This window comes from Clavelina lepadiformis, chromosome 5 (genome assembly GCF_947623445.1).
Source record: "Clavelina lepadiformis chromosome 5, kaClaLepa1.1, whole genome shotgun sequence".
In the NCBI taxonomy this organism is placed as follows: domain Eukaryota; kingdom Metazoa; phylum Chordata; class Ascidiacea; order Aplousobranchia; family Clavelinidae; genus Clavelina; species Clavelina lepadiformis.
This window is the reverse complement of record NC_135244.1, coordinates 18,750,757-18,775,732: the sequence shown is the minus strand read 5'-3', so window position 1 is coordinate 18,775,732 and position 24,976 is coordinate 18,750,757. Positions and strand designations below refer to the sequence as shown.

At 43.1% G+C, this 24,976-nt stretch overlaps 1 protein-coding gene across 2 annotated transcripts; it reads left to right on the top strand.

The window, feature by feature from the left end:
* The first annotated feature begins 683 nt into the window (after window positions 1-683).
* On the top strand, window positions 684-24,976 carry LOC143461184 (uncharacterized). Of its 2 annotated transcripts, XM_076959006.1 has the most exons (35): window positions 684-801; window positions 2,821-2,862; window positions 3,015-3,181; window positions 3,604-3,825; window positions 4,017-4,166; window positions 4,281-4,470; window positions 4,603-4,742; window positions 4,937-5,052; window positions 5,180-5,351; window positions 5,504-5,689; window positions 5,782-5,928; window positions 6,022-6,166; window positions 6,276-6,434; window positions 6,659-6,783; window positions 7,550-7,744; window positions 7,917-8,075; window positions 8,173-8,369; window positions 8,532-8,714; window positions 8,821-8,941; window positions 9,027-9,152; window positions 9,253-9,418; window positions 9,552-9,628; window positions 9,716-9,890; window positions 10,038-10,215; window positions 10,459-21,640; window positions 21,716-21,892; window positions 21,969-22,238; window positions 22,350-22,577; window positions 22,704-22,886; window positions 23,018-23,208; window positions 23,325-23,496; window positions 23,615-23,776; window positions 23,866-23,964; window positions 24,074-24,211; window positions 24,330-24,976. In XM_076959006.1, exons 1-35 carry the CDS (start codon window positions 738-740, stop codon window positions 24,453-24,455), a joined length of 16,530 nt encoding a protein of 5,509 aa, XP_076815121.1. In that variant the 5' UTR covers window positions 684-737; the 3' UTR covers window positions 24,456-24,976. The 2 variants fall into 2 exon arrangements, with proteins under 2 accessions (XP_076815121.1, XP_076815122.1); XM_076959007.1 differs by lacking the exons at window positions 23,866-23,964; window positions 24,074-24,211; window positions 24,330-24,976 and having other exon boundaries at window positions 23,325-23,495; window positions 23,613-23,752.

Sequence of the window (24,976 nt, the reverse complement as noted above, 5' to 3'; positions counted from 1 at the left end):
GGATACATGCTTGTTGAGTTCACTGAGACGAAAACAGTTATGAGCAACCAAGTTTGTTATCGTGTACATTGCATAGGCAAAGGTCGTTTACCCCAGGGCTTCCCAAACTGGGGGTCGCGACCCCGCAAGGGGTCGCGTAACGAACTTCAGGGGTCGCAGAGCGTATACCAATTTTACACAAAGTACAAAATACAATCAAAACAAAATATCGTTCCAGCCTAATCAACATCGAAACCGCCTTGAGACCAGCATTAACAGATATTGAACCACGGCTGGACTTGCTTTGTAGCAGAAAGCAGTCGCACCAATCACACTGAATAAATGTGTGTGCTTTTTTGTTTCCAGTAGCCTAGATATGTGTAAAGTAGTAAGTAGGCTTTGAGTTCTGGTTGCTTGAATTCAGTCTTTGCATCTCAATAAATGTCACTAATGACTAATGTATATTTCGCACTGCTAATCAATTTAAACGTGAAGGGTCGCGGAAAACTTCAGAAGTTTGAAAGGGGTCGCGAGCAAAAAAGTTTGGGAAGCCCTGGTTTACCCTATGGACTATACGCTGCATAATCAACCGCGTTGCATTGCACAATCTCAGCAAATAGCTCCCACCCATGGCTCTTCACTTATCGTTCTCTTTTTTCCTGGAACGCTCTTTCTCTCTCGTTTTGTCTCTCCCACAGCCACATAAATACCCTGGGGTCCGCCGATGAACTCGGATCTGCGAAAAGCGAACCAAAACTATGGAGGTACAAGCACTTTTAATAAGTCTTTTATTACTTGCCATTGTGTCCAAAAGTGAATCAAGTAAGTACAGAAAAATTTGTTACGAATATTTAGTTATTAATTTATTATATTTTTTTAAATGTGACTACGTTAGTTATAATAAGGTAATACGTAACTTGTTTGCAAGAAACGTTTGTTTTTTATTAATGTGGAGCATGTTATACCACGCGCATTCCAGTGTTTTTATGTAATATATTGTCTCTTTCAAACATATACGAAAGATTAGTAAATATTTTAGTTGTAACAAGCGATAAACGTACGAATAAAAAAGATTATCATAAAGGTTGAAAGCGATCATCTGTCGAAGTAGAGCTTGCTATCATTGCGCTAAACTATGTTATCTTATGTGGTATTGGAAGCTTGCGAGTGTGCAGTTGTTGTTGCCACAAACGCAAGTTTGTTGTTGTCGTTTGCTGCGGAAATATTGTGCTGGGAGGTGAACGACCAACAGCGCAGTAGCGATTGGAGAAAGCGAGCGTCATTCCAACAAGGAAATTCAAACAACGACTTCCGTTGGATTACACCACGGCTTTGATATTTCCGCGCGCAACTTATTAATTCGTATGACTATTTGTGCAAGAAAGTGTGTAATATGGTTAAGTAACTTATAAAACTATAAAAATTGCTTGTCTTCTGTGTAAAATTTGTGCCATAAGTGACTTAATCCCACTTCGTGTGAATTTTCAACTTCTCCAACTTCCCATTAGCATGAATAAGCAAGTTTTGCTTTTCGGTACAACGAGAGGCACAAACGTATCTGAATTAACTGGAAACATAATCTTGGTGGTTTTTCTGTGACCGACATTTATTGCTGCTGTCTTTCAAAAGTTTAAGTGCTCTTTTGCAAACAAGTTAGGTCATCGTCATCGCTGTCCAGCGGACAATGCAGGCCGACACGATATTATTGACATGGCCTCAAACCAGACTAAATAATTTAAACAAAAACAATTGCAGCATCTTTTGTCAAGTGCAAGCAAAGCAAAGCTATGCGTGCTGTGTTCGTGTTTACCACGTGATTTCTTTGTTGTCGATTTTCAGCTGTCGCTGACAGAGCGTGGCGGTCTCCCTCGGGCTAAATGTTTATTTTTCAACGTTGGGTAAGAATCCAGTGCTTGCTTTGTGATAGACTTCTGCGAAGTGTTGCCGTTTTCTATGTTTTTGTTGTTACGCTCGTGGAACGACTGAAATGTTTTTGTCATACCTTGAGTTTTCTGCTTTTTGTGGGAATTAATTTCTGTTTTTGTGGACAGAAAATCCATAATAATTATATAATCTTCCAGCGTAACCATTATCAAGGTTAACGCAAATAAATACTTCATTACTTATCGATAATTAACTGATTGATGGAATGTTGTGTCAATCCAAGTCGTCATCCAGTTTTAAGTTTTGCAATGTGTTAAATGAGAATTGCTCATAAACGAGTGTAAAACGTAATCTACTGTGGTGTTCTTATTCAAAATGTAGGTCAAGTAATACCGCTGTAAACTCTTTGGCTGGTGAAGTTCCACACGGTAATTTTGGTAAAGATTACAAGCGTTCTTGTGTTCCTAAAGGTCGACCTTTGCTCAAGAAATGGGCGTGATTGAATCGCTGCATCAGCGATACTTTTGCTTGTTTGAACTCTTTAATGTTTGCTTCGCTTCTTTATCTTTTTAAACAAGAGCGTGACGTTTAAGGTTGCAGATTGGCAATTAAGTTTTGCAAAGATGAACGCCGCGTTCGTCTTTGTTAGCTTTTATGAGCTGATTAAAGACTAGTGTGGGATTGCTGACAAAAAAGAAAAAAGCGTCAGAAAATTTGACGCCATTCGACGACCCAATTTTGGTAAAAGCGGACTTTGCCCTTTTTTGTCAGGAGTGTAGACAAGCAGGTTGAACGGCAACAAAATGTTATTCGTTCTGTATTTTCCCAACCTTGCCGTTACAAGTAGTGCACTGCATTTTCGTTTTACCACTCTATTCGTAATAAAAAATAGAAACAATTTTACGAAATTTAATATTGAAATATCAATAACAATATCGATTCTATTTTATGTTACAGGAGTTTTGGACACATCATTTCAATGTTCTTCAACATGTGAAGGTAATATTTTATTGTTAATAATTTTCTAATATCCAGAAATTTTGTAATACACAATTAATCCTGCATAAAAGTGAGCCGTCAGTTCTATGATTAAAAGTACGAAAATATAGAATACATAGGCAAAATTTTACCAACTTTTACCAAATTTTTAGATCCGGTGAACTTTCAGTTCAACCCTGGCTTCACATACCAATATCACTACAGTGCATCTGTTGTCAGCTCCTTCCACGATGCAGCAACTGAGGGACAGCGCTCACTGATAAATCTAGCAGCCACGGTGTTAGTGGATGTCGTTACACCTTGTGAGCATATTCTAAGGGTAAGTTGCTTTTGGAGTTTTATTATTTCAGGCCTGCAATAGCAGTATTTCATTCTTAGTACAGTATTATCATAAACATGGTCTCAAATTTATCACACTACATTTGGTTTGTGTGGTAAACTAACGAGTTGTAAAAAATCAAAATTCTTCGCTGTAGATAAACGTAGCAATTTAAAAATCAATATTACTAAAGGTTAAAACAGATGGTCTATTTCTCTTTTTAAAACTTATTTCAGCTTGCATGTTTGTTTGAATAATATCAAATAAATGAGCTTGTTTGATAACCTGTTTTAAAAACTTTTAAACAAACTTTGTCTTATAGTATAACGTACACATAAAATACCATACGAAAGTGTTAAAACAATCCATGACATAGCGCTTCAGTTTTGATAAAAAAGTTCATTCTAGTTGTTTGCTCTCAGATACAAGAAGCGAGCATACGGGACAGTCAAAATCGCGCCGTAAACGCCCAGGATTGGGCAGATGATCTGCAGCGCAATCCTGTGCATTTCAACTGGCAGGACGGAAGCATCCCGGAAATCTGTTCGTCAAACAGTGACCCAGCCTGGGTTCTGAACATCAAACGGGGTGTCCTGTCTACTCTGCAAGTGTCCAGCGTCGAGTCGACTGAAGCCATCGAAGAGGTCAGTTCAGTTCGCTTTAGGCAGGTGTTTACCGTCTGTAGTCGCGCCAATACGTAAACGCATTGTCGCCCACTTGCGCTGCTACATGTCATAACATGCCGAGGGTAAATATTACTTGGGGCGGTTATTCTGGTTTCGTCAACCGGGATTGTCATTATGAAACGTCTAATGCGATTTTCTATCTTTCACAGACTGACGTCACTGGTACTTGTGAATCGGCGTACGAAGTGGAAGAAACGGACGGTAACATCGTGATCACCAAGACAAAAGATTACAGTAAATGTGAGGACAGAGAGAAATATCTCTTGTTCTCTCATTTCACTCCGTATCACAGCGATTCGGTGAGTCACTGTGGATGAGAATTAGATTTCAAGGCGTGCTTGTATGTACAAACGATGTGCATTCTACGTCTAGAAGATGCGACTAGTTTTCATCTGTAAATGTTGGTGTTGCAGCCCCGTCAGAGTTTCATTCACAGCAAGCAGTCATGCCACCAAATGCTGGTCGGCGGCCAAATACAGAGCACCACGTGCGACGAGGAACACACCTTCCGACCCTTCAGCAACGAAGAAAGTGGCGCCAAGACGACCATCCGACAAACCATGAACGCAGCCGGGCGACAACGCTATTTTTCGGGCGATACTCGTAAGTGTCCTATGTAGGCCTGCCTCGTGGCCATAATTTTAAAAGTATTGAAACTGTTTTAGACTGGTTATAGTGTCGCTTTTAGCTGACTATGCCGTTTTCAATACGTTGATGCGACCGCTTTTATTCCAGTTTTGTCCTACAACGTTCGTCGAACAAGCCTTGCATTTGAGAATGAAAACAACCCTATGACGCCATCTGGTGACATAAGCGAACTCCAGGACTTGTTTTCAAACGTTTGCGTCACAATGTCTGGGGAGAATTATGAGCAGGTAAACAAAAGGCACTTTTGTCAAATGTGATAATATTATTTGGACCCTCATTTGATCAAATCATGCACTTGTGTTTGGGTAACCGCTTTACCGATTTTACTGTAGTAAACCAAATTTGATATTTGCCCTAGCTTGGTAACGTGGACATCATCACGTATGTTAACCTAACCAGTTAACCTGGCTTATGGTTACAGGTTGGAGCTGATTTTATCAAAATGGTGTTCCTTCTGCGTCGTCTTGATGCCCCAGCACTTCAACAGGCATACAGTTCACTAAATGGCGCATGTCCAACCTGGGAAAATGCTTTGAAGTACGCAACTGCGACTTGTTAAATTTTTTAGCGTCATCGATCCACGTTAAACGTCTGTGATAGCTTCCATTTTATTAGTTTCTGTGTAGCTAAATCCAAAACTTCACATTCTAAAATTCTGTTACAGAGGAATGTTCCAAGACGCGTTGCAATGGTGCGGCAGTGAAGAGTGTGTTGTGTTTGAGACCCGTTTAATCAAACAAGGACCAAAAGTCTTGCCTGATGAAACAGCCAGCAGATGGTTAACTGGAATGAGTTTGATTGCCGAGCCCACCCTACCCATGCTTGATGGAATTAAGGCAAGCACAGAATGAAATATCTTCTTACATAATATTGGAATGCCTGTCAAGTACAGTTTAAAATCAAATTCTGTTGCGTATTTGTTAAAATTATGTATGTGATATGTTAACAAAAACGTCACAGAAAACTTATTGTGCGATGTTTATTTTAGAACGTGTTACGCTCTGGGCGTTTGACGGAGAAAGCTCACCTGACCACCGGTACAATGATCCACCGCTTGTGCAAGGCTCCGAAGAGCAACTGTTTGACTGAGCCACGTGTCGTAAGAGCCCTCGAGGTGTTCGAAGACAAGCTGGGGGTAAACTGTAGAACCACTAACCCAGAGCAAAAGCAAGATGTAAGTTTTGGGATTTTTTATCAGCATTTATTCAGCCAAGATGATTCTTCATCTTTAATTGGAGCTAAAATTACGCTCGTTTTCGTCTTTAGATCCTTCTTGCCCTGCGTGCATTGGGCAATGCTGGTAGGTCATCGGCCATCAACGTACTGGCTGCCTGCGCTCAGGAAACTACCAACGACATGGAAACGAGGGTAGCTGCTGTGGAAGCTTTTAGACGAATGCCATGCAACACAGACGTAAGTTTTGTCAATCGGAAGAATCGTGAGTTTTGCAACAAATCCAATATTGATGAGTTTACACTTAAAATGTTTTTGTATCTGTTGCTGTAGCGAACTTCTTTGAGTGGGATGACCTTGGACATTGACCAAGACGCAGAAATTAGAATCGCCTCTTACATGGCGGTTATGCATTGTCCAACCCCGCAATTTATTCAGCAGATGACAGCCATGCTTGACAATGAACCAGTACAACAAGGTAATTCGGGCATGTTTCGCAATAGGCGTGGTTTGTTAAGAAGTAAGTTTATAAACCTTAATCTGCTGCGAGACCCCTATCGACAAGGAGTCATTTTTTGTTTTTCTAGTTGCGAGTTTCATTTCAACCCACTTCCAACAACTTCTGGAATCGACTGACCCATTGAAAGGTTACATCAAACCGCTTTTGGTTGAGACTAACTTTGCCAAGAAATACAACCTGGACCCGAGGAAATACTCCCGTTTTTACGAAGCATCATTCTTCTCAGGTAAAAATTATTTCGCAATAAAAGATATGTGAGTAAATACATTTAAAAGAGGGGTGTTATTGTCGCGTTAAAAGGTTAATTTCCACCACAAGCAATCAAGCCATCTACAGTAGCGTGATAAACCACAAGTTAAAGTCATCAAACCATCGCCAGCATCTGCGATAAGTTTGCTGATTATTATCGGTTGCACTCGTTATAAATGTGAACAAACTTTTTCTCCGCAGAGACGCTTAATTCAGGTGCTACTGTCGAAAGCAGCGTTGTCTGGTCGCCGAAGTCCTTCGTCCCGCGCAGCGCTGACCTGGATCTTAACGTTGATGTCTTCGGGCAAGCTGTTAACTTGCTGGAGGTAATAAATCTGATTTAGGTTACGTAACAAGTGCAATGGTTAACGCAATCCGAAACAAATTTTTATTAGTGTGTTTCTTTGTGGTGGTCATCAAGTACCAGACGCTCTCTGTGTAAATCTCGTGACCCTGTGTTCCAGTATAAATATTTACAGATGACTCGGCACAGTGAAATGTCAAGTGTTAATAAGAGAAACGTCAGCAAAAATATATTGTTTGCCACTTATCGTTCTTGATTCGGAGAGATGCGCAAAATATTGCATTTTTAACACTATGATTTAAATTGAAACATTTCAATCATCCAGTTATGAAAAATGAAAATGTTTCAAACTTTAAACACACTGTAAAATTCTATCCGTCCTGTTGGTTCCCCTGCGTAATGTACAATACTAATGTGCAACTATTGTTCGTAAATAGTTTTGTGGCAACCGTTTTTGTTTCTTTGCGTGAGCGTGGACTCGTTATTGGTTTGGCCCTATCTTGGGTTGCCATTTTTGTAGCGAATGGGTCATCTCTATTTTATTGATTGGCTATTTGTAGCAGAGAGGGCAGGAGAAACAGTCGAATTCAGAGACGCGTAATGGTAAAAGACTTTCGTCATATACGATCCGCCTAGTGATCCTGCTGTCGCTTACGACGGAAAGTTTTTCACACATTAGTTACCTAATTCAAACTTTTGTGAACCCGATGCTTTGTTAGGAAGAGTTTCCTGAAAAAGTTTGATTGTCAATCATATTCCATTGTTTTTTACCAAAACACTTGGTTTAGATGGGAGGAAGAGTAGAGGGCGTTGAGACCTTTATTCAGTCCATGATGCAATCGGAGCTCCTCAAGAATAATCCGCTCAGCGAACTCTTCATGGCTCAAGACGATGACGATACCGATTCTGATGACAATGAAGAGGTCGTCGCGAGGTCTTCCCGCGAAGCAGATGGAGCCCGAATTATTGAAGTTCAAAGACAGGTAGGAACGTAGTATGAAGCGTGAAGTGTTTATTACTTGATACTGAATTCTGAAGACCAAAGATTGCTGTGCAAAACACTACTTGCTAATCGGTATCATTGTTATCTCAGTTTTTAAGGTATATACTTATTCCTAGAGCCCACTTTAGACTTTTTCTTTCTGATTTTTGCAGTACAAGAACGGCTTGAACAGGGAGGACAAGCCAAACGCCAACTGGTATCTTCGCCTCTTCGGTAACGAAATGTTTTACGGAAACACACGCAGCGTCCAACCGAGCGCCGCAGAAGAACCGCCGATGAACATTATCCCCATCCTCACTCGATTGGCCCAGGTCAGTGAACAAAATTACAAAGATCAAACCCTCTCTTTATTTTTCCACACTCAAAACTAGAGCACCGGGTTAAGAACATGTTTTTACGTGTTTTTAGGGAGGGGAATACCACTACCATGACGACACGATGCTGGTCAACAGCGCCCACGTGCTGCCCACTGGCGTCGGTCTCCCTCTCACCATTGCTTTCAACGGTAGCGCCAGCGTTGACATCGCCGCTGAAGGCAAACTGGACATGACTGGTTTATTCCTGTCACCGCCAAACCTTGCTGTATTAGGGTCACTTAAGCCAAGGTTTGTAAATACTTGACGGTTCGCTTATTCAAGTTGCTTATAAAATATTATATTGCGCTTGTCTTATCTCTATGCTATTCCACATTTTGATAACATAAAAAATTTCTGCGAACTTTCGTACCGCTACCAGAAGTATTATTCAAAAGTTGCTTTCAACTACAGAGCAGTCGTATTGGTGACTGGTTCGATGAGCGTAGATGCCCATGCAACACGCACTGGTATCGCCACACAATCATCAGCAGTCACCTCCATGACAGTCGGAGGAAAGATGACCATTGATAACGGACGAAGGGTACTGATCAAGATCGATGCTCCTTTCGAGCGTAATACACTCTTTAGCTTCAAGTAAGGCTTTCACTCGTTTTTGTCGCATTTTTTTTTGTTGTGTTACGTCACTAGTATCTTTTTCTTGCGTCACCGACGACGAAAACGAATCTGTTTTTGTTTTCAGCCACAAACTGATGAAGATCAACGGCGATGAAATGACCTACATTGGTGAAGAGCAATCCGGTAGTAAGAGCAGATGTTCGGTGGATTACGCAGGACAAAGAGTTTGCCTGGATGTTCCAAACGTATGTATAATGTCCTAGCTAGAAAGGTTACCAGAACCGATCGTAATCCGAATATAATCTAAATATGCAATGATTAATTTTACAGAACCTAGCGATTTTCCCGGTTGATGGACCAATGTCCATATCAGCTTATATGGAAAAAACCGACAGTGGTTTCGATCATTATCTGTTGGATGGAACTTACCATGCCCACCATGACGAGGATGACGAGGTAGGAAAATTTTTTTCTTAAGAATACCTTCAAGATAAACTCTGTACAAGTCGTTCTGTGCTGTGTTTTCGCCAATGAAGTAACCACTAGTTATTACTAGGGCGAGGAAGGCGGTTTGCTTCCGCCAGAATTCCACGGAAGCATCCGAATGGACACACCAGGTTCAAGTGTAGATCGCGAAACGAACATCGGGTTCATGTACAGCGTTCCAAACATGCGCTTTGTCTTCAGCATGCGTTGTCCCAATGACAACATGAGACTGGAAGGTTCGTATTTTATTTATAGCAAGACAGAGTTAAACGTGAAATTCAAGAAAAGCGGCCGTGAAAGTTCCGTAGCTCAATCAGATTTAGACACCTTTCTGTACCTTTACGTTTGCTTATATGTAATCTACTTTAGGTAATGTTGAATCTGAGCCTATGAGAAAGCACGTCAGCTGGACATACGTCAGAAATGGTGACACGACAAGTTATGAGGTATCGCATTCTTTTAACTTTTTAACCAATCTTTTTTAAAAGTATTTCAGACACACTTTAATACAAAAGGTGGTTATATGGTTTCAGGGTGTTCTTGAGCAACGACAGGACGGTACCGAAACTGAGTGGTCAGCAACCACAACCTTTCAGATGCCATCCAAAACAATTTCTGGTAGTGCGATAGCCACGTTGGATCCATCCGACAAAATTGCCCTAAATATTTCACTTACAAACATCCTACCGACGCCAATTGTTCTTGACAGTAAGTCGGTGTTGGTATGTTCAATGCTTTTAGTTTATGTTTTAACAATTTCCTGTCTTTCTTTATTTCTTGCTTCTAACAAATTAGATAGTTTTGCTCATGAACTTTCTAAGTCGGTAGATGTTTTAAAATCTGCTTAAATTTTAGTTTCGATGCACGATAGGAGTGACAAGCAGAGGAACCGGTTTTATTACAGTGGCAACAGCCAGATCAAGCTCCCAGGTTTTGTGGACACCAGCCTTCGTTTTGATATGAATGCAAAACCGAAAACAGATTCCTTTGCCTTCAGCTTGCATTACGAGTTTGACGGGGGAGAAGAGCAACAGTGAGTTTGTAGTCATTCTTATATAACCTATGTTTTGTTTGAGCACAAAAAATCAAGTATATTCATGACGAACTTAAAACGTGTTTTTTGTTTGAAAAGTTATGTGATACGTGGTTTGAACGTAACACATAGTCGTAGGGCTTAGTACTGCGTCTATAATTAATCATTGCATCCAGACGTAGACTGTTTACCATGGTCTTAAGTATTCAGGTAGTTAAATGTAGTGTGTATTCACACTTTCAGCCTTCACTTCTTCAACAAGCGACGAAATCGGTCAACGGCGACTGTTACAAACTGGGATGTGGAACAAAGTTTTGTGTTTTCTCCATACCCAAGGTTTAACCATCACATTCAGTTAGCTCACACCAACCGCGCCGGCTCAGTGTCCTCGTACGTTATGTTTAAATACGGAAAGCACGCCACCCACGGTGACAACCGACGCTTTATCATGGTTAATCAGACCCTAGATTACAGCACTGAATCTCGCACTGAGGTCGCAGGACATTTCGACATGCAGGTTCCGCAATTTCGGATGAGTCACCAAGCTAACCTGCACCATGTCCACAGCGCCAACATGATAAACAGTAAACTGACCGTTGGCACTTACGGCCTTCGATTCTTCGTCCAGGACAACACACCAGCCAATGGCCTCGTTGACAAAGAGCTTCGTGTCGAAATCCCGACACCATGGGGCGATTTGCGCGCGCACGACACCATACAAGAAACGCAAAAGGATGTTTACGTCATTGAAGGTCAGTTTGGAATCGGTAGGTCCCAGGGTCTTGAAATGAGCGGTCGATGGGAAATCGAAAATCTGAGCAACAGGAAGAGTCTAACTATTGACATGACCGGCAACGACGAACAGAACTTACTCAATTCCCGCCACGTGTTTGAGTATTTGCAGCCTTCTGGCTTCAACATTGAAAACAGCATTGAATGGAAATATAACAGACTGATCCGCTTAAATCTGCGGCACGAGGGCGCAAAGCAGGGCGGCTTTGAAACGGAATTTCTCTTAGAAAATGTCCCCGACAAACTCATAAAGCTCGACATCGACTTTGAAAACGAAAACGATCACCAGAAGCGCTTTGTCCGATTTGACTTCATAGATGCCAGCGGGACTCGCCGTTACATGAAGATCGAAGGAAACAGAGCAAAAATAATGCTGGAAAGCGGGAAAACGCAGCACACAGCTGACATTGAATTTGTCTGCGATGTCCCGCAGATACCGGTTCACAATTTCCTGGCGAATGCCCAATTTGCTAGCTCTTCTACTACCTACGATTTGAGGGGCGCCATCACATATAACGACGTTGAAGTCGCAGGCGCGTCTGGAAGTTACGAATACGAAGCAAGGCGAGATAACTCAGCTGTCACCGTCGTATCGGTGAATCTTCGTCAGCAGAAATTCCCTTACCTACCGGAGGATGTCACTCTAACTGCCAACGTCCAAAACACTTTGCGACAAGGTCACGTTGTTACTCTGACTTACGAACAAGACGGGGAAACAATGACAACTGGTAGGTTCGACATCAACCAAGATAACACCAGAGTCAGTGGCGATGTCACACAGAGCTTCAGTGAAACTGTGGCACGAACAATTCAAGTTGAAGTGACAAAATTGGAAAACGGCCTGATTGTTGAAGTCACACCCGACGGTAGTCCTGCATCCCTTCGTGTTGAAAAGAGCGACAACAACGGCCTTACCGCGACATGGTCAAACAGAAACGAAATCTTGACATCATTTAACGTGCCGGACTCCGTTATGGCGACATTGCGATGGGGAACAAGATCACGTGACTACGGGAAAGGTATTTGGCTCACGGCCGAAATTGACAGAGCCCAGCTAACGTCAGAACTGATGTATTACGGTGGGGATCAGCACATTGTTTCTGCCAGCCTGCAACATGAAGTTGAAGCTCTCCTTGACGACTTACCTCGGATTTCTTTCAGAGCTTCTGCTCAAAACTCGTTCAGTGCCGGTGATAACAGTTATGTAATCCGAATCAACGATGAAGTCTACGAGGATTTCAGGTTTACATACGATATGGAAAGTGGTTTTGATTGTCATTTCCAGCACAAATGCGAATACCTTGACACCGTGGGCATGCCGAAAAATACGACTTTGAATTTTCAAAGGTCCAGAGGTACGAACCCGACCATAACTCTTACTGTTAATTTTGACGATTCCATCACGCTAAACTTGGAGAAGGATGAAGATTCTGTACGCCTCAATTATCAATCCATCTGGGAGAAATTGCCGGGTAAGATTGATGTCATGTTGCGAAAGACGAGCGAACAAAATTCCATCGACCTTCAGCTTAATCTCAATGGCGAGGAGAAAGCTGCCAGCATTTCCTACTACTTTGACTGCGAAGGCGGCGTTTATGCCGTGCACATAAGCCAGACGCTGTACCGAGATGTTAACTGCCCATACATTCCCAACGTTGCGAGTTTGGAAATCAGAATACCGAAAGGAACGTTCGCCGTTGACTCGACCTTCAACGACTACCATTTTGCAACTTCTTATGAAATTGACTGGGTTCCTGAAGATAACAAGATGATCTTGGACTACCACCAAACTCAGAACATATTCGATATGGAAAACTTTGACGCGCATGAAGAATATCAGTTCCATCCGACCGAATTCATTCACACCAAAACTTGGCATAAGAACAACGGTCCTGAGCGAAGTATGATGACTCGTTTGGCCTATATCAAAGACGATGCAACCAACTCGAAGGAACTAAACGCCGTGTTCACACATACTGACCCAGAAATATTAGAAAGATTAGGAATTCCAGAAGATCAGAAATTTGTTGCTTCCATCACAAATCTTGAGAACGGATTCAAGGGCTCTTTCTATTTCACAGTTAACGAGGGTATGCGCAAGATAACACTCACCAGCGGAGTCGACACCGACCAAAATGCGCTCAGATTGAGTATGTCACACGACATCGAACTCTTGACCGAGCTTGGTGTATATCGCAACATCACATTACACGTACACGGCCTACCACGTGAAGGAAGACGGGAAAACACCATCAAGGTTGGAGGATGGGCTCAGATTGATGATAAGAAGTACAGCGTGGATCTTGATGCAACATACAAAATCCAGGAAGACCGCCCGGAAATCAACTTTGACACAACTTTCTGCCACAACATTGACCAGTTGTACAACCTCGGCGTGCCCTTCACCACCACTGCTGATGCAAGTGTAGTGTATGCTGTTTTCGATGGAGAACTAACCGGAGGATCTTCTATATCTTGTACTCTTACTCGCACCATACGAGATGACGAAACCGGCGAGAATGTAGACATTGTTAACCATGCCGAAGTTTCTGTAGATCTACATCTTTTCAGCTACAACGCAATCTTTGCTGGCTCTCACGATTTCGACGTGACATTCTTGCCCAACAACGTCAAGTACGAGGTTGCATTTTCTGGCTCAACCACTTCGTCACACGTCTTCTACAAGTCTCTTTCCATGGCTGTTACTTTGGACGGCAAAACGCAAGTAGCTACTGTGACAGTGAACCGCAATCCAACCGATGACTCATTCAGCTGGGCAATGACGCACAACGTTACTCAGATATTGAAGTATGGCGTTCCCGGCACCATGTCGATAGTATTCCGTGTGCTGGACAATTACAACGCCGACCTGAGCATTGTCTACGACACTTCAAAGAAGAGCATCGGCTTCAAGTTAGATTACATGGGCAATGATAATAAATTGATGTTTTACATCAACCACAACTTTGACATGGTCGTAGAGCAGCTGGGTGTTCCGAAAAACTTGGGTTTTGAAGCTTCAGCAACAAAGAATAATCATGAAGCGGATGTGGAACTGCGCTATGTTTGGGGTCCGAAAATCAACACGGCACACGCAACAATGGATTGGGAATGGGATCAGAGTTCCATTTTAACTTCTTTCTCTTACCGTCACCACCAAAATATAACATCGAATAACATTTTCCCGCGTAAAACGAGATTGAGGTGGACATGCACCTACGATAATCGGGGTCTCACTGCACGATTGACCGCCGATCGTAAGTACTTGTATGTCGAATTTTATAAAGAAGAGAGCGGAGAAGGTACACCGTTTGCTGGTACGGCTTCTATTAAACAGAACTTGGAGCAGGATGTCCTACCCAGAAATGTAAGGGTTGACGCAACCGTTCGAAAAGAAGAACCCACTTCAAGACGAATCGATTTGACTGTCTCCTGCGATAGGGATGTGAAACTTGAGTCCACGATAACAGCGTCTTTTAACATGGAAGAACAGTCGGCCTCCCTCAGAATTCAAAACACACAAACTTTTGTCGAATCTGATGTGTTTTTTACATCTTTTGATTCTTACGGTAACGTGAGTTTGACTGACAGTTTTACGACGTACGTCAGATTTGAACACGATGACAACGTTCCGTTCGTGATGGGATTGAAGGCTGGACTTGACCTGGAAGAAAAGTCTGGTTTTGTGGAAATGAATCACGCACAACAAGCATGGAAACGCGAATACATGATCCCGAAGAAAGTTCGGGTGGAAGCCCGTTACCTTTCCAACGACGAGGGAAACCAGAAATCCGTCACAATTGGTATTGGACGTGGACGAACACGCAACGAAATCACCATGGGAACCGGCTACAGACTTACTGACGATTCCGTCTACGGAAGGCTGAGCTATACTCACGACTTTGAGGAGCTTCAAAGCAAGATACCGATGTCTGGAACAGGAAATATTCTCTTGGCTAAGGGCAGTGCGTCTCTAACTGCGCAAGTCAATGTTACCTTGGATACAGTTGCTCTCATTCATAACGTTGAAGCAATTTACAGCTTAGAAGATACAGAAGTTTCTGTGAGTTTCGAAGCATCACAAGGCAATGTTTATCTTGAACCATACAATGTACCCCACACTGTGGCATTTACAACTTCTGCTGTATGGGAAAACAACGCGGTTGGCAATCTGCGAACAACTTACGGTGACAAAACCACTTCTCTTCGTCTGTTAACTGATTGGGAAAACACCGCCGAACTTCACTTTAGTCACAGCTGGCCACAGCAACCACATGACGTGCGAATTGTTTTGAGTGGCTCCAGGAACGATCAACAAGCCACACTTTCGTTGTCCATCGATGGAATTGAGAAAGACATCTATCTTTCAGGTAATCTTGACGAAGGCGAGGGAGACCTTCATTTCTCGCACGGATTCGAAGGCACCATCATTCCAGCAGAAGTTATTTTGCGGGGAAGCTATAGAAGTAATCCTGACATGCACCTTGCTGTTCACGCTACCATTGACGGGCTAGAGCACAGCTTATCTGGTGGATTTAACAAACTTGAAGATGGTTTCCACATCACTTCGACACTACTTGATGACGTGTCCAGATCGGCAACTTTCCGTCAAAACTTGATTCCCGGTGGATTTTCTGTAGAGCTAGAACATAACATTCCCGAACTTATAAACTACGTACCTGGTTCTGTCGGTGTAGCGGCAAGCGCGCGTCTGAATCCGCGTCCTAATATCACTGCATCGGTTCGCCAGCAGGCTAATACCCAAAGTTTTACAGCTGAAACTGACCTTAACGCTCTCCGATTTGCGTTAAGCCATGACTTCGAAATCTTGCCATTGCCACGATCTGTCAGCCTCGAGTTGTCTGGTACGAGATCACCTCTGGAAGGTTCCGTTGTTCTAGAAATTGATGGTACGCGACGCATGGCACGAGGATCTGTTGATCCGCACAACATGGTAGCTAGCATTATGCATGAAATCCCGGAAATACCACTGCCCGGATCTGTTCGAATCGAGGCGAACAAAACTGCGTCGCCACCAGGCGGTAGCATTTCGGTCACAATCGATGGATTGGAGAGAAGTCTCAGTGCAGAAATGGACATAAACAGAATGAGAGGTCGCATTCAACACGGGATTCCTGAGATGGATCAACTGTTTGTGCCACGCGACATTATCGTCGGATTGAAAGCCACGTCTGATCCGATAAGCGGAGAGGTATATGTGTCACTAGACGGCCTGGAACGACGTGTTAGAGCATCTTTTAGTCCAAGGCGTCGTGTTTTGTCTTTCCTCCACAACATACCAGATGTAACCTACGTGCCGCGAAACGTAACCTTGTCCGCTAAGGGTAATATGGAGCCGCTCTCCGGATCGATATCTCTGACAATTGATGAAGTTGAAAGAAACATTGGAGCGGAAGTTGACAGCAGGAGCCTTTTTGCAGCGTTAACACACAGAATACCAGAAATGGATCCTTATGTGCCAAGGCATTTGTCTGTATCTGCTGGCTTTACCACATCGTCTGCGCAAGTATCAGTCTCGTTTGAAAAGAATGGAGTAAACAAACAAGTAACCACCGCGGTGAACTTCAACCCCAATCATCTACGCCTTCAAGTGTCGCAAGATGTTGATACCGAATACAGTTTACCAGAAGAATTTGCGATAGATTTGACCGGAGATATACAGACGATGAACTTCACTTTCTCTTTCAATGCCGACAGTACTTTTGCGAACGTGAATGGTGAAGTAATGACTGGAGAAAACGGTTGGTACGGCGCCTCGCTCGAAGCTCAGCACAACATCAAGGCTGCACGTAAATCTCTCAGAATGCTCAAGAACCTTGAAATAGCCTTAAAAGGACGTAAAGATGGAAACAGTTACGAAGGCCAGACAGTACTTAAATTTTTAAGAAAACATGACTACTCCGCAGTTGCAAGCATCACACCTACACTGAACAAGAAACGGGTTGGCTTAACAGCTGAATACGACCACACTTACAATGAAAGGCAACGCAGCGTGTCCGGTTCAATTAACGCAGTGAGTAGAAACAACGAGAAGCGATTGATGGCCGACTTTGTCCAAACAGAGCCTGAACGCAAAGAGTTCCACTTCACATCAACAGTGTCTAGTGAAGTCGGTGATCAGTATGAATTCACATTCGGCGTCGACACCTCACACAACATGGAAGAGCTGACCGCCTGTGGTGTTCCAAGTCGAGTTGAAAACGGCCAAATTACGTTGATGATTTTGCCCGCCGATAAGACCGTACGTGGCGAGGCCAACGCTGACATTGATGGTACTTCTCATGCGTATTCATTCGACGTCCGCGCAACCACCGCTGGTGGCTATTTTACCTTGAATGGTGACGTAGTTTTCGACAATGGCGACAGAAACGAAGCTTATTCTGGCGAAGTCCGTGCCCATTACACATTCGATGAGGAACCTTTAAGGCTGTCTGCTTCTGTCAATGTTGTTGATAGGAACAGCGGTTTGGGAACGCGGAATGACCTCATCCAAATATCAGTTTTACTGAATTCTGCATATCCTCACTTAAATGTGCACATCGATCAGCCAGAACTTAACCAACTTGGAGTACCCGTTGACACACGTATGTCAATAGACCTTAAGCAGACATCGCTGGACGACATCGACTTGAAATTTCTTGTCACTATCGATGGAAGGGACTTCGTGGTCACCACTGTTTACCATCATACGGCAGAACCTTTATACGAAAAACTGGAACTTGCCTTAGACCAAGCAGTCTCTGATCTTTACACCGCCGTACCTTTACCTAAGCACTTAGCGCTTGCTGGTGTGTTGGAAGCATCAGGTCCAAGCAACAGTCTCGACATTGATTTCCACACCAGGCTTGAGTACAATGATTACAAGGTAATGAATAATTTTACTGAATCGGTGAGTTCTACACAAGGTTCCGTATCAACAGATTTCAATCACAACATTCCGCAATGGCGTGAATACCTTGGTTTCAATCAAATTTCGGAAACGTACACCTGGGACGTGGCCCACGATGTCTTAAGCATTTATGGAGTTGTTACGAAAGATAACCGTCAACACGTTGGAGATTACACGTTCACTTACAACATGAACACCAAGGAAATGAGTTATGTTTCACGTTACGACCAGCGAGGATATGATATCACATTCCGGTATAATTTTGCCGCAGAAGAGTCAAGTTTGCACTTCGGCATCGTAAATGATGCTGCTACAGTACTTATGTATGACTATTTGAAGACTGAAAGTCAATTTGCCCAACGTACTGTAAATAATTGGATTGGAACGAAATTTGATATCTCGCAAAAACTGCTGAAACAATCTGATGGTGGTCTCTACAACTTAACAACAACCATTGATGATATCAAACGTCAAGTGATTCTCACAGAATCTGCTTTCGAAAGGGACAGCCTCTCAGGAACATCCTGGGATTTAAGTTATGTTGAAGACAGCATTTACACCCTCAAAGCTAGTCTGGATACAGGTAAAGCTGAGCGCTATTCCGCTGGTCTCCTCGACTTTAGCATGACAAACAAGAGAGCAATGGCTAACTATCCCAAGAAAGTGGCCTTCCTTGCGTCTTACAACCCTGAAAGTTCTGTCTTCCAAATTAGCTACGGCGGCAAACGACTTGCTATTCAATCAGATCTTCGAAAAACTTCCGACTCTTTTGATCTGGATTGGAACTTCAGCAATATTCGCTTCAACCTACCCAATGCAATGCCGCAAGACATTTCTTATACCTTGTCACTTACCCCTACGCAGACGCAATCTGATTTGACTGTCGACAATATCAATGTTGCAGCTTTGCGCAGAAGCCCAGCACATTACTCGCTAGTTATTAACGATAGGTCCGGCACAAAATCGTTTGACCTTAGTGGAGAGTATAGTTTTGCTGACAAGAAAACAATCAGCGGTACACTGGTTGTTGTGCCCCTGGACTTCAGCTATTCGGTTTCTGGATCAGTGGACATGTTCAAAGCAAACACCGGTAACTCTACCTTGACGCTTTCGATCGTTGACAACAACCTGTCAAAAGAGCTTGACTTGATCGCGTACGCCGCTCCCACTGGCAAGCATGCAGCAAACTTTAAGGCTGCTATTTCCACTACCTCTTCCTTAATGTTTGTGCCATTCACTCTAAGCACTCAGTACATCTCGGACTGGGATAGCGAAAGTAAGATCTACAACAATGACGTCGATATGACCTTCAATGGCAAGTCATTTACTTTTGAAGGAAATTTCACGCCGACTTCATTCCAAGTCGACGCAGCCCAGTCCTTCTCTGCCACTGCTCCAGGTGGCGTTACCATGCAGGGCTCTGGAATGAAAGCAGAAGATGACCGTCGAAGCGCAGAACTTCGAATCCAGTGGGGCGAGAATGAACAGGATTCCCTGCTTTTCATGACCAACGCAAAATATGGTGAGAATGCCCACGACAGTTCACTGTACATTGTTCAGCCATCGGGTCTGCTTTCCGTGAGAAAGTTTGGTGTTGGATACGAGTTAGATTACAGTCAACAGCAGTCGCTCAAGTATGGCTCCCGAGTGTATTGTGACGACAACGCGTTCAGCGTAAACGTCAGTTACTCTGGTGTTCTTCCTCAAATTTATGGCTCTCATCGTTTGCAAGTTTTGATTGAACAGCCCTTCTTACTCCTTATTCCCAAACAATTTACCACAACTGGTGTCATAACGCTTTCCTCTACTGGCCAATACAACAGCGACTGGCGAATTACATCTGAAAATGAAGAGCTTGTTACTCTTGTAAAGAACTTCATCCCAACAGAGACAGGATGCAGTGTTGATCTCCTATGGAAGCAATCGTACTTCCTGAATGTTCCGTTGCATTACGTCAATGTTAACGCAAGTTGCGACCGTACCGAAACCTCGTTGTACAGAGCAGCCAGAATACAAATTGACGACATGCCAGTAACATCTGGAATGTTGGAACTTTCCAGCGACAGTTCTTCAGACCGGTCTAACAAGTCTCTTGCTTACCACTTTACAAGCGGTGCCCTTGCACCATATCTTAAATTTCGTGACGCCGTGGGTCAGTTATGGCTCAAATTGGAAACCGATGAACGGGTGTCGTCCCCAGCTTACAGCTTAACGTTTACGGTCGACGGCCGTACCGTTCATGTTGACAGCGCGAACAGCCTTCTCAGATCACGAAGAACAAGCCGTTTCGAGACGGAAATGAACTTGAACCATCCTTTCGATCTTGTGCTTTTCGGGAAATCTATCCCGAACATGCACTCCTTCTCGCTGAACCTGCTGTCAAGAAACAAAGGATCACGTTGGGTTGTGTCCTACGAGAATGACCGTATGCTCCATCCTTTAAAGATGTCAAACAGTTACCGATTAAACAGTGGAGACGTAGTCTTCGAAGCTAGCAGTAATATCAAGTTTGGACCAGAGGAGGCCGATGACGACGTAATCCTACGGATGAATGTTGCCAATGACGACCATGGTTTCGATCACGTCATAACAATGAGCATGCAATATCCGGAAGCCAAGATGAACGGTGATATTGTCCTCGGCGGAGTGAACAACAACAACAACATCGGCTTTAACGTACTTGCCAAAGACTACTCTGAGGAAGAAGTGAAAACCTGGGAAATGCGCTTGCGTTACAAAAAGACAACAAACATCATAACACTGTATTTGAACTCACCAGACATGGAGGAAACAACTTTGAGTGGTGACCTTAGCCAAGTCCTAGCGCAGGGTAAACAACTGATGCAGCGTCTCGCTTCAGATGCCACCAACGTGGAACTGCGATTCGTCAAGGGTATTGAAAAGACGGATGATGGATACGACATGTACATCGGCTATGATGTACAAGGCGAAAGCACGTGTACCCTGCATTTGGTTGTTGGCATTTCTGGACAAGATGCTTTTGCTTCATTGCAGACCAAACGTGATTTTGTAATGGAAATGGAAGTTGCGAGGGTTGCAGCAGTTCTTGTCGATTCAAGACTTATCCAGTTGAGAATGAGCGCTAGCCCGACCGTTGTGAAGTTTTTCCAGAAGGCTATCTCCAAAATGGATGCTGAATTCTCCCGTAAAGTCAACTGGCTGGCAGACAATCTTGTGCAATTCTTGGAAGCTTTTAAGACCGTAGTGACAGGAAATGATGAGGTGGAACTCAGAGCTAGAGAACGAATCGACCAACTTGTTGCTAAAATTAACGCACACAGGGAACTTATCCTCAGTCATATGAAACGTTTGGCACTTGGTGGTAGCAACAGTTTTGACGAAAGCGGCTCAATTCTTGCAAGCAAAGTCCGCAGCGGCCTGACCACCATGTTGGGCATGGTTGATAAGCTCTTGAGCATTGCCACGCAGCCAATAACTGACCTCCGCGACAGATACATTGATGCATTCCTCAGGCAAGTCAACACAGCCCTTCTTGCCCGACTTGATCCTGTGGTAACATGCTTGAGATACGCCAATGCCGAAGAACTTTTCATTGAGCTGGTCAAAGAAGCAACCCAAAAAACAGCGGCTTACCTGATGAAAAACGGAGACATCTGTCTTTCCCTTGTAAGAGGCCCACTTTCTGAATTGCTTGTAGTTACTGATACTGAAGTGATCTTCAACATCCCGCTTCAGTTCGACGTAAGTTATACCTAAATACGTTGTCGTGTAGAAAACAATACGTTTTATTTAACTGTTTATTAATTGCATTAACAGGTTGATCACTTGGAGCCATTGCCGACACTCGACGATATCAAGAAATGGTTGGCTCAGAGTGCTCTGGCAATCAAGATTGATGACGCCGTCAGTGTCGTCTACTCCTACGCTGACGAATATTACAAGGCCAGATCGTTGCTCTATCTTCCGGCAGATGAACGTCTTCCACCATTTAAGGTATAGGGTTATTTCCTTGTATTTTTGGAATCTTTTGTATCGTTGTGTGATTATCTATAACCTTTAATATCAACAGGGCCATGCTTTCATGTCTGGTTTCCGTCACTTCAGCACCTTTGACAAACGCCACTACCACTTCTCTAGCGGCTGCGACACAAGCCACGTCTTGGTTTCCGACATGCGTGACAACAACTTCACTGTTGCCGTTTCGTACGTCGACCCATCCGCTAGAACTGCCCTGAACTCCATCGAAGTGATTGTCGGCAGCCAAAAAGTGAACGTCTTTAGCGATTACAAAGTTCAGGTTAATGGCAGAGTGACCCAGCTCCCGAAACAATTGGACGAGGTAAGCTTACTTGAAAAAAAACTTATAACTTTAAATTCATATTACGGGTTTTATAAAAGGTGTGTGGTTGATTACGCCCGAACTTTTCACATCATAATTGTTCCTTTGCAGTTGTCGGTAATGTTGGAAGGCACTGAGGTTCACGTACGAGACGTCAAAGGTGACATTGACGTAGCTTGCGACTTCAATAAGGATTTATGCAGCGTCGACATCTCGCCATTTTACTTCGGCTCCACTGCCGGTCTCGCTGGTATTTACAACAACGAGCCAATGGACGACTTCACTGGACCATCGCACGATAAGCTTGACGATGCTCAGGCTTTTGCCGCGTCTTGGGAGGTAAGAAACAAGTTTTGTTTTTTTGGAAATGTTTTATGCTTAGTTATATTAAACACAAAGTTATTAAAAGTGATAGAAGACATTACAGTATACCGCAAACTTTCATACATCCTTTTCTTTTCCCAGGTATCTGATACTCTATGCACAACCAACAACACATACAGACCGTGCGACAGTAACAGGATTTCGCGAATCTGTTCTTCCTTATTTGAAGATCTCAGCTCTCCCCTACGTGCATGCTTCCCCATTATCCACCCAGAAGCATTCATGGAAATGTGCCGCGACGATACATGTGATGCAGATGACGACGTAAGTGTTGGTTGAAATTCCGTTGAAATTTTTGTTATAAAGCACCCGATATTTCTGAAATTAGCACTGTATGCATTTTCAATTTATAAACTTTCTGATTATATATATATACAAGTTCTGATTATCTACAGAAAAAGAGCTGTACCGCCGTGTCCGCTTACGCTCACAGATGCAAACTGGCTGGAGCACCACTTCCCATGCCAGATCACTGCGTCGTCTGCTCAGATACCAACGGAGAAATGTACGACGCCTCAGCCAGCCGAAACATGGCCGTTGCAGGATTGGACGTTGTCTTTGTTGTGGAACAAGGCCAATGCTGGAGGTTGTTATAAAATGATGTTAAACCACTTAATTCAGACTATAACAGTATAAGCTGTATTACAAGAGCTTGTCTTATTATTTGTTAAGATGACAAACGTGTTGTTGTTTATGTGCTAGTCAAGGGAAATTGATCAAACCGATTCGTAAGTTCATGAAGCAACTCGGAAGTTCCCTATCTCGAGCACGCATCCGCAAAAACCGCTTCCACGTTGTCGGTTACGGTGGCGCCTCCGCTTTTGCGGACCCCCACTCACATACTTTTAGAAGCCAAGCGTTTACCAAAAAAAAGGTTTGTGGCTTGCGTCGTATTTGTTGTAGTGTGCGCTGCGTTATTATGCTGATTTCAGTAGTATTGGTGAGTTTCAGAACGAGCAATTAAAGTTGGTTTGTTAAATTCTGATATCCAGAATAATGTGGTTAAAATGCTGAAGAAGATGTCTGTGAATCTGGAGGCGGCACATGCCGATTCCTTGTCCGCCATAAGCTATGCATCTCAATTACCATTCCGCGCCGGCGCCAAACCTGTTATTATTCTTATCCCTTGCGGCGGTTGCGACACAGACTCAAAGGTTAGAAACTTTGTATTTTAAATTATCCAAAAATTAAGTGTCTGCAGTTGCGTAATCATGATATTAAACATGTTCATCGCTTTGAGCAGATGTCGTACAGCGATGTTGAATGGAAACTGCGCAAACAGGGCGTCCTCTTCCACCACATGCAACCAGAAAGCATTTCTGCAGGAAGCCGGTCCAAGACGGTAAATTATCCATTGGAATCAATTTGGTTTATCTTGTTGCTAAAACAAACTTGTAGTTTACAAAAAACGTCATAGCGTCATAGCAAAAACACATGTCTCAATGTTACAGATATACGGGTTTGATGACACAACTACCTTCTCAAGTGCGGCAGATGCCAGTAGTTCATCTATCAAACAAAGCAAGAGTGACGTTTGTGTACGACTTGCAACAGATACCGGTGGATCAGTCTGGGACGCTAATCTCCTTGTAAGTGCTGAAAGCGAGTGTTATGAGTAACTGGCTCTTTTCCTCCAGTAGTTGAGCTGGACTGCTTACTTCAAAGTCTGCGCGGTGTTAACTTAAATGATGTTTGATTTTTTTTTAGTCCAAGCCTGCCTTCGACTTGAAGCTGAGTGAGTACATCGTACAAAGAGCTAGATCTCGCACTGACATGATCTGCTCTTGCAAGATGAACGACGCCGGAGTGCCGTCTTCCGTATGCACACCCTAAACGCTGAAAGCGTGGCGTGGCGAAGTGGCATTTTTCAAACGAACGCGCAATTCGCACGCTGACACCTTGCCACATAAACATCAGAAAAAATTGGGCAAGGCAAAGACGTTTCTCTTGTTTTGAAGTAGAAATAATTTTGATTTAGAGTTTTTTGTTCCTAATTGCATGTCTTGCTTTTCCGGAAAATATTTCGTCTCGTTTCAAGTTTCGTTTATGTGCGTTTTCTATGTTGAAATGTTTGATTCTCCAATTAATTTCCGTCCCCATGATTTTATATGCATAAGGTGTATTGCTATGGATTACACCATTGCTTTATCTGCTAAAACTGTCGTTGTATTTTAGGATTGTTTATGCTTTCGTGCCATTTTAAAATGAATCAGTTTCTTTGTGAATCAATAACCATAAGTGGCCGCGTGTTGGTTCCTTGTTATGATTAATCGTTTTGTGTCAGTGTCGTTTTAGTTTTTCTGTTGTTTGACTTCTTTGTGGCTGTGAATAAAATCATCTGATTTTGCCAATCA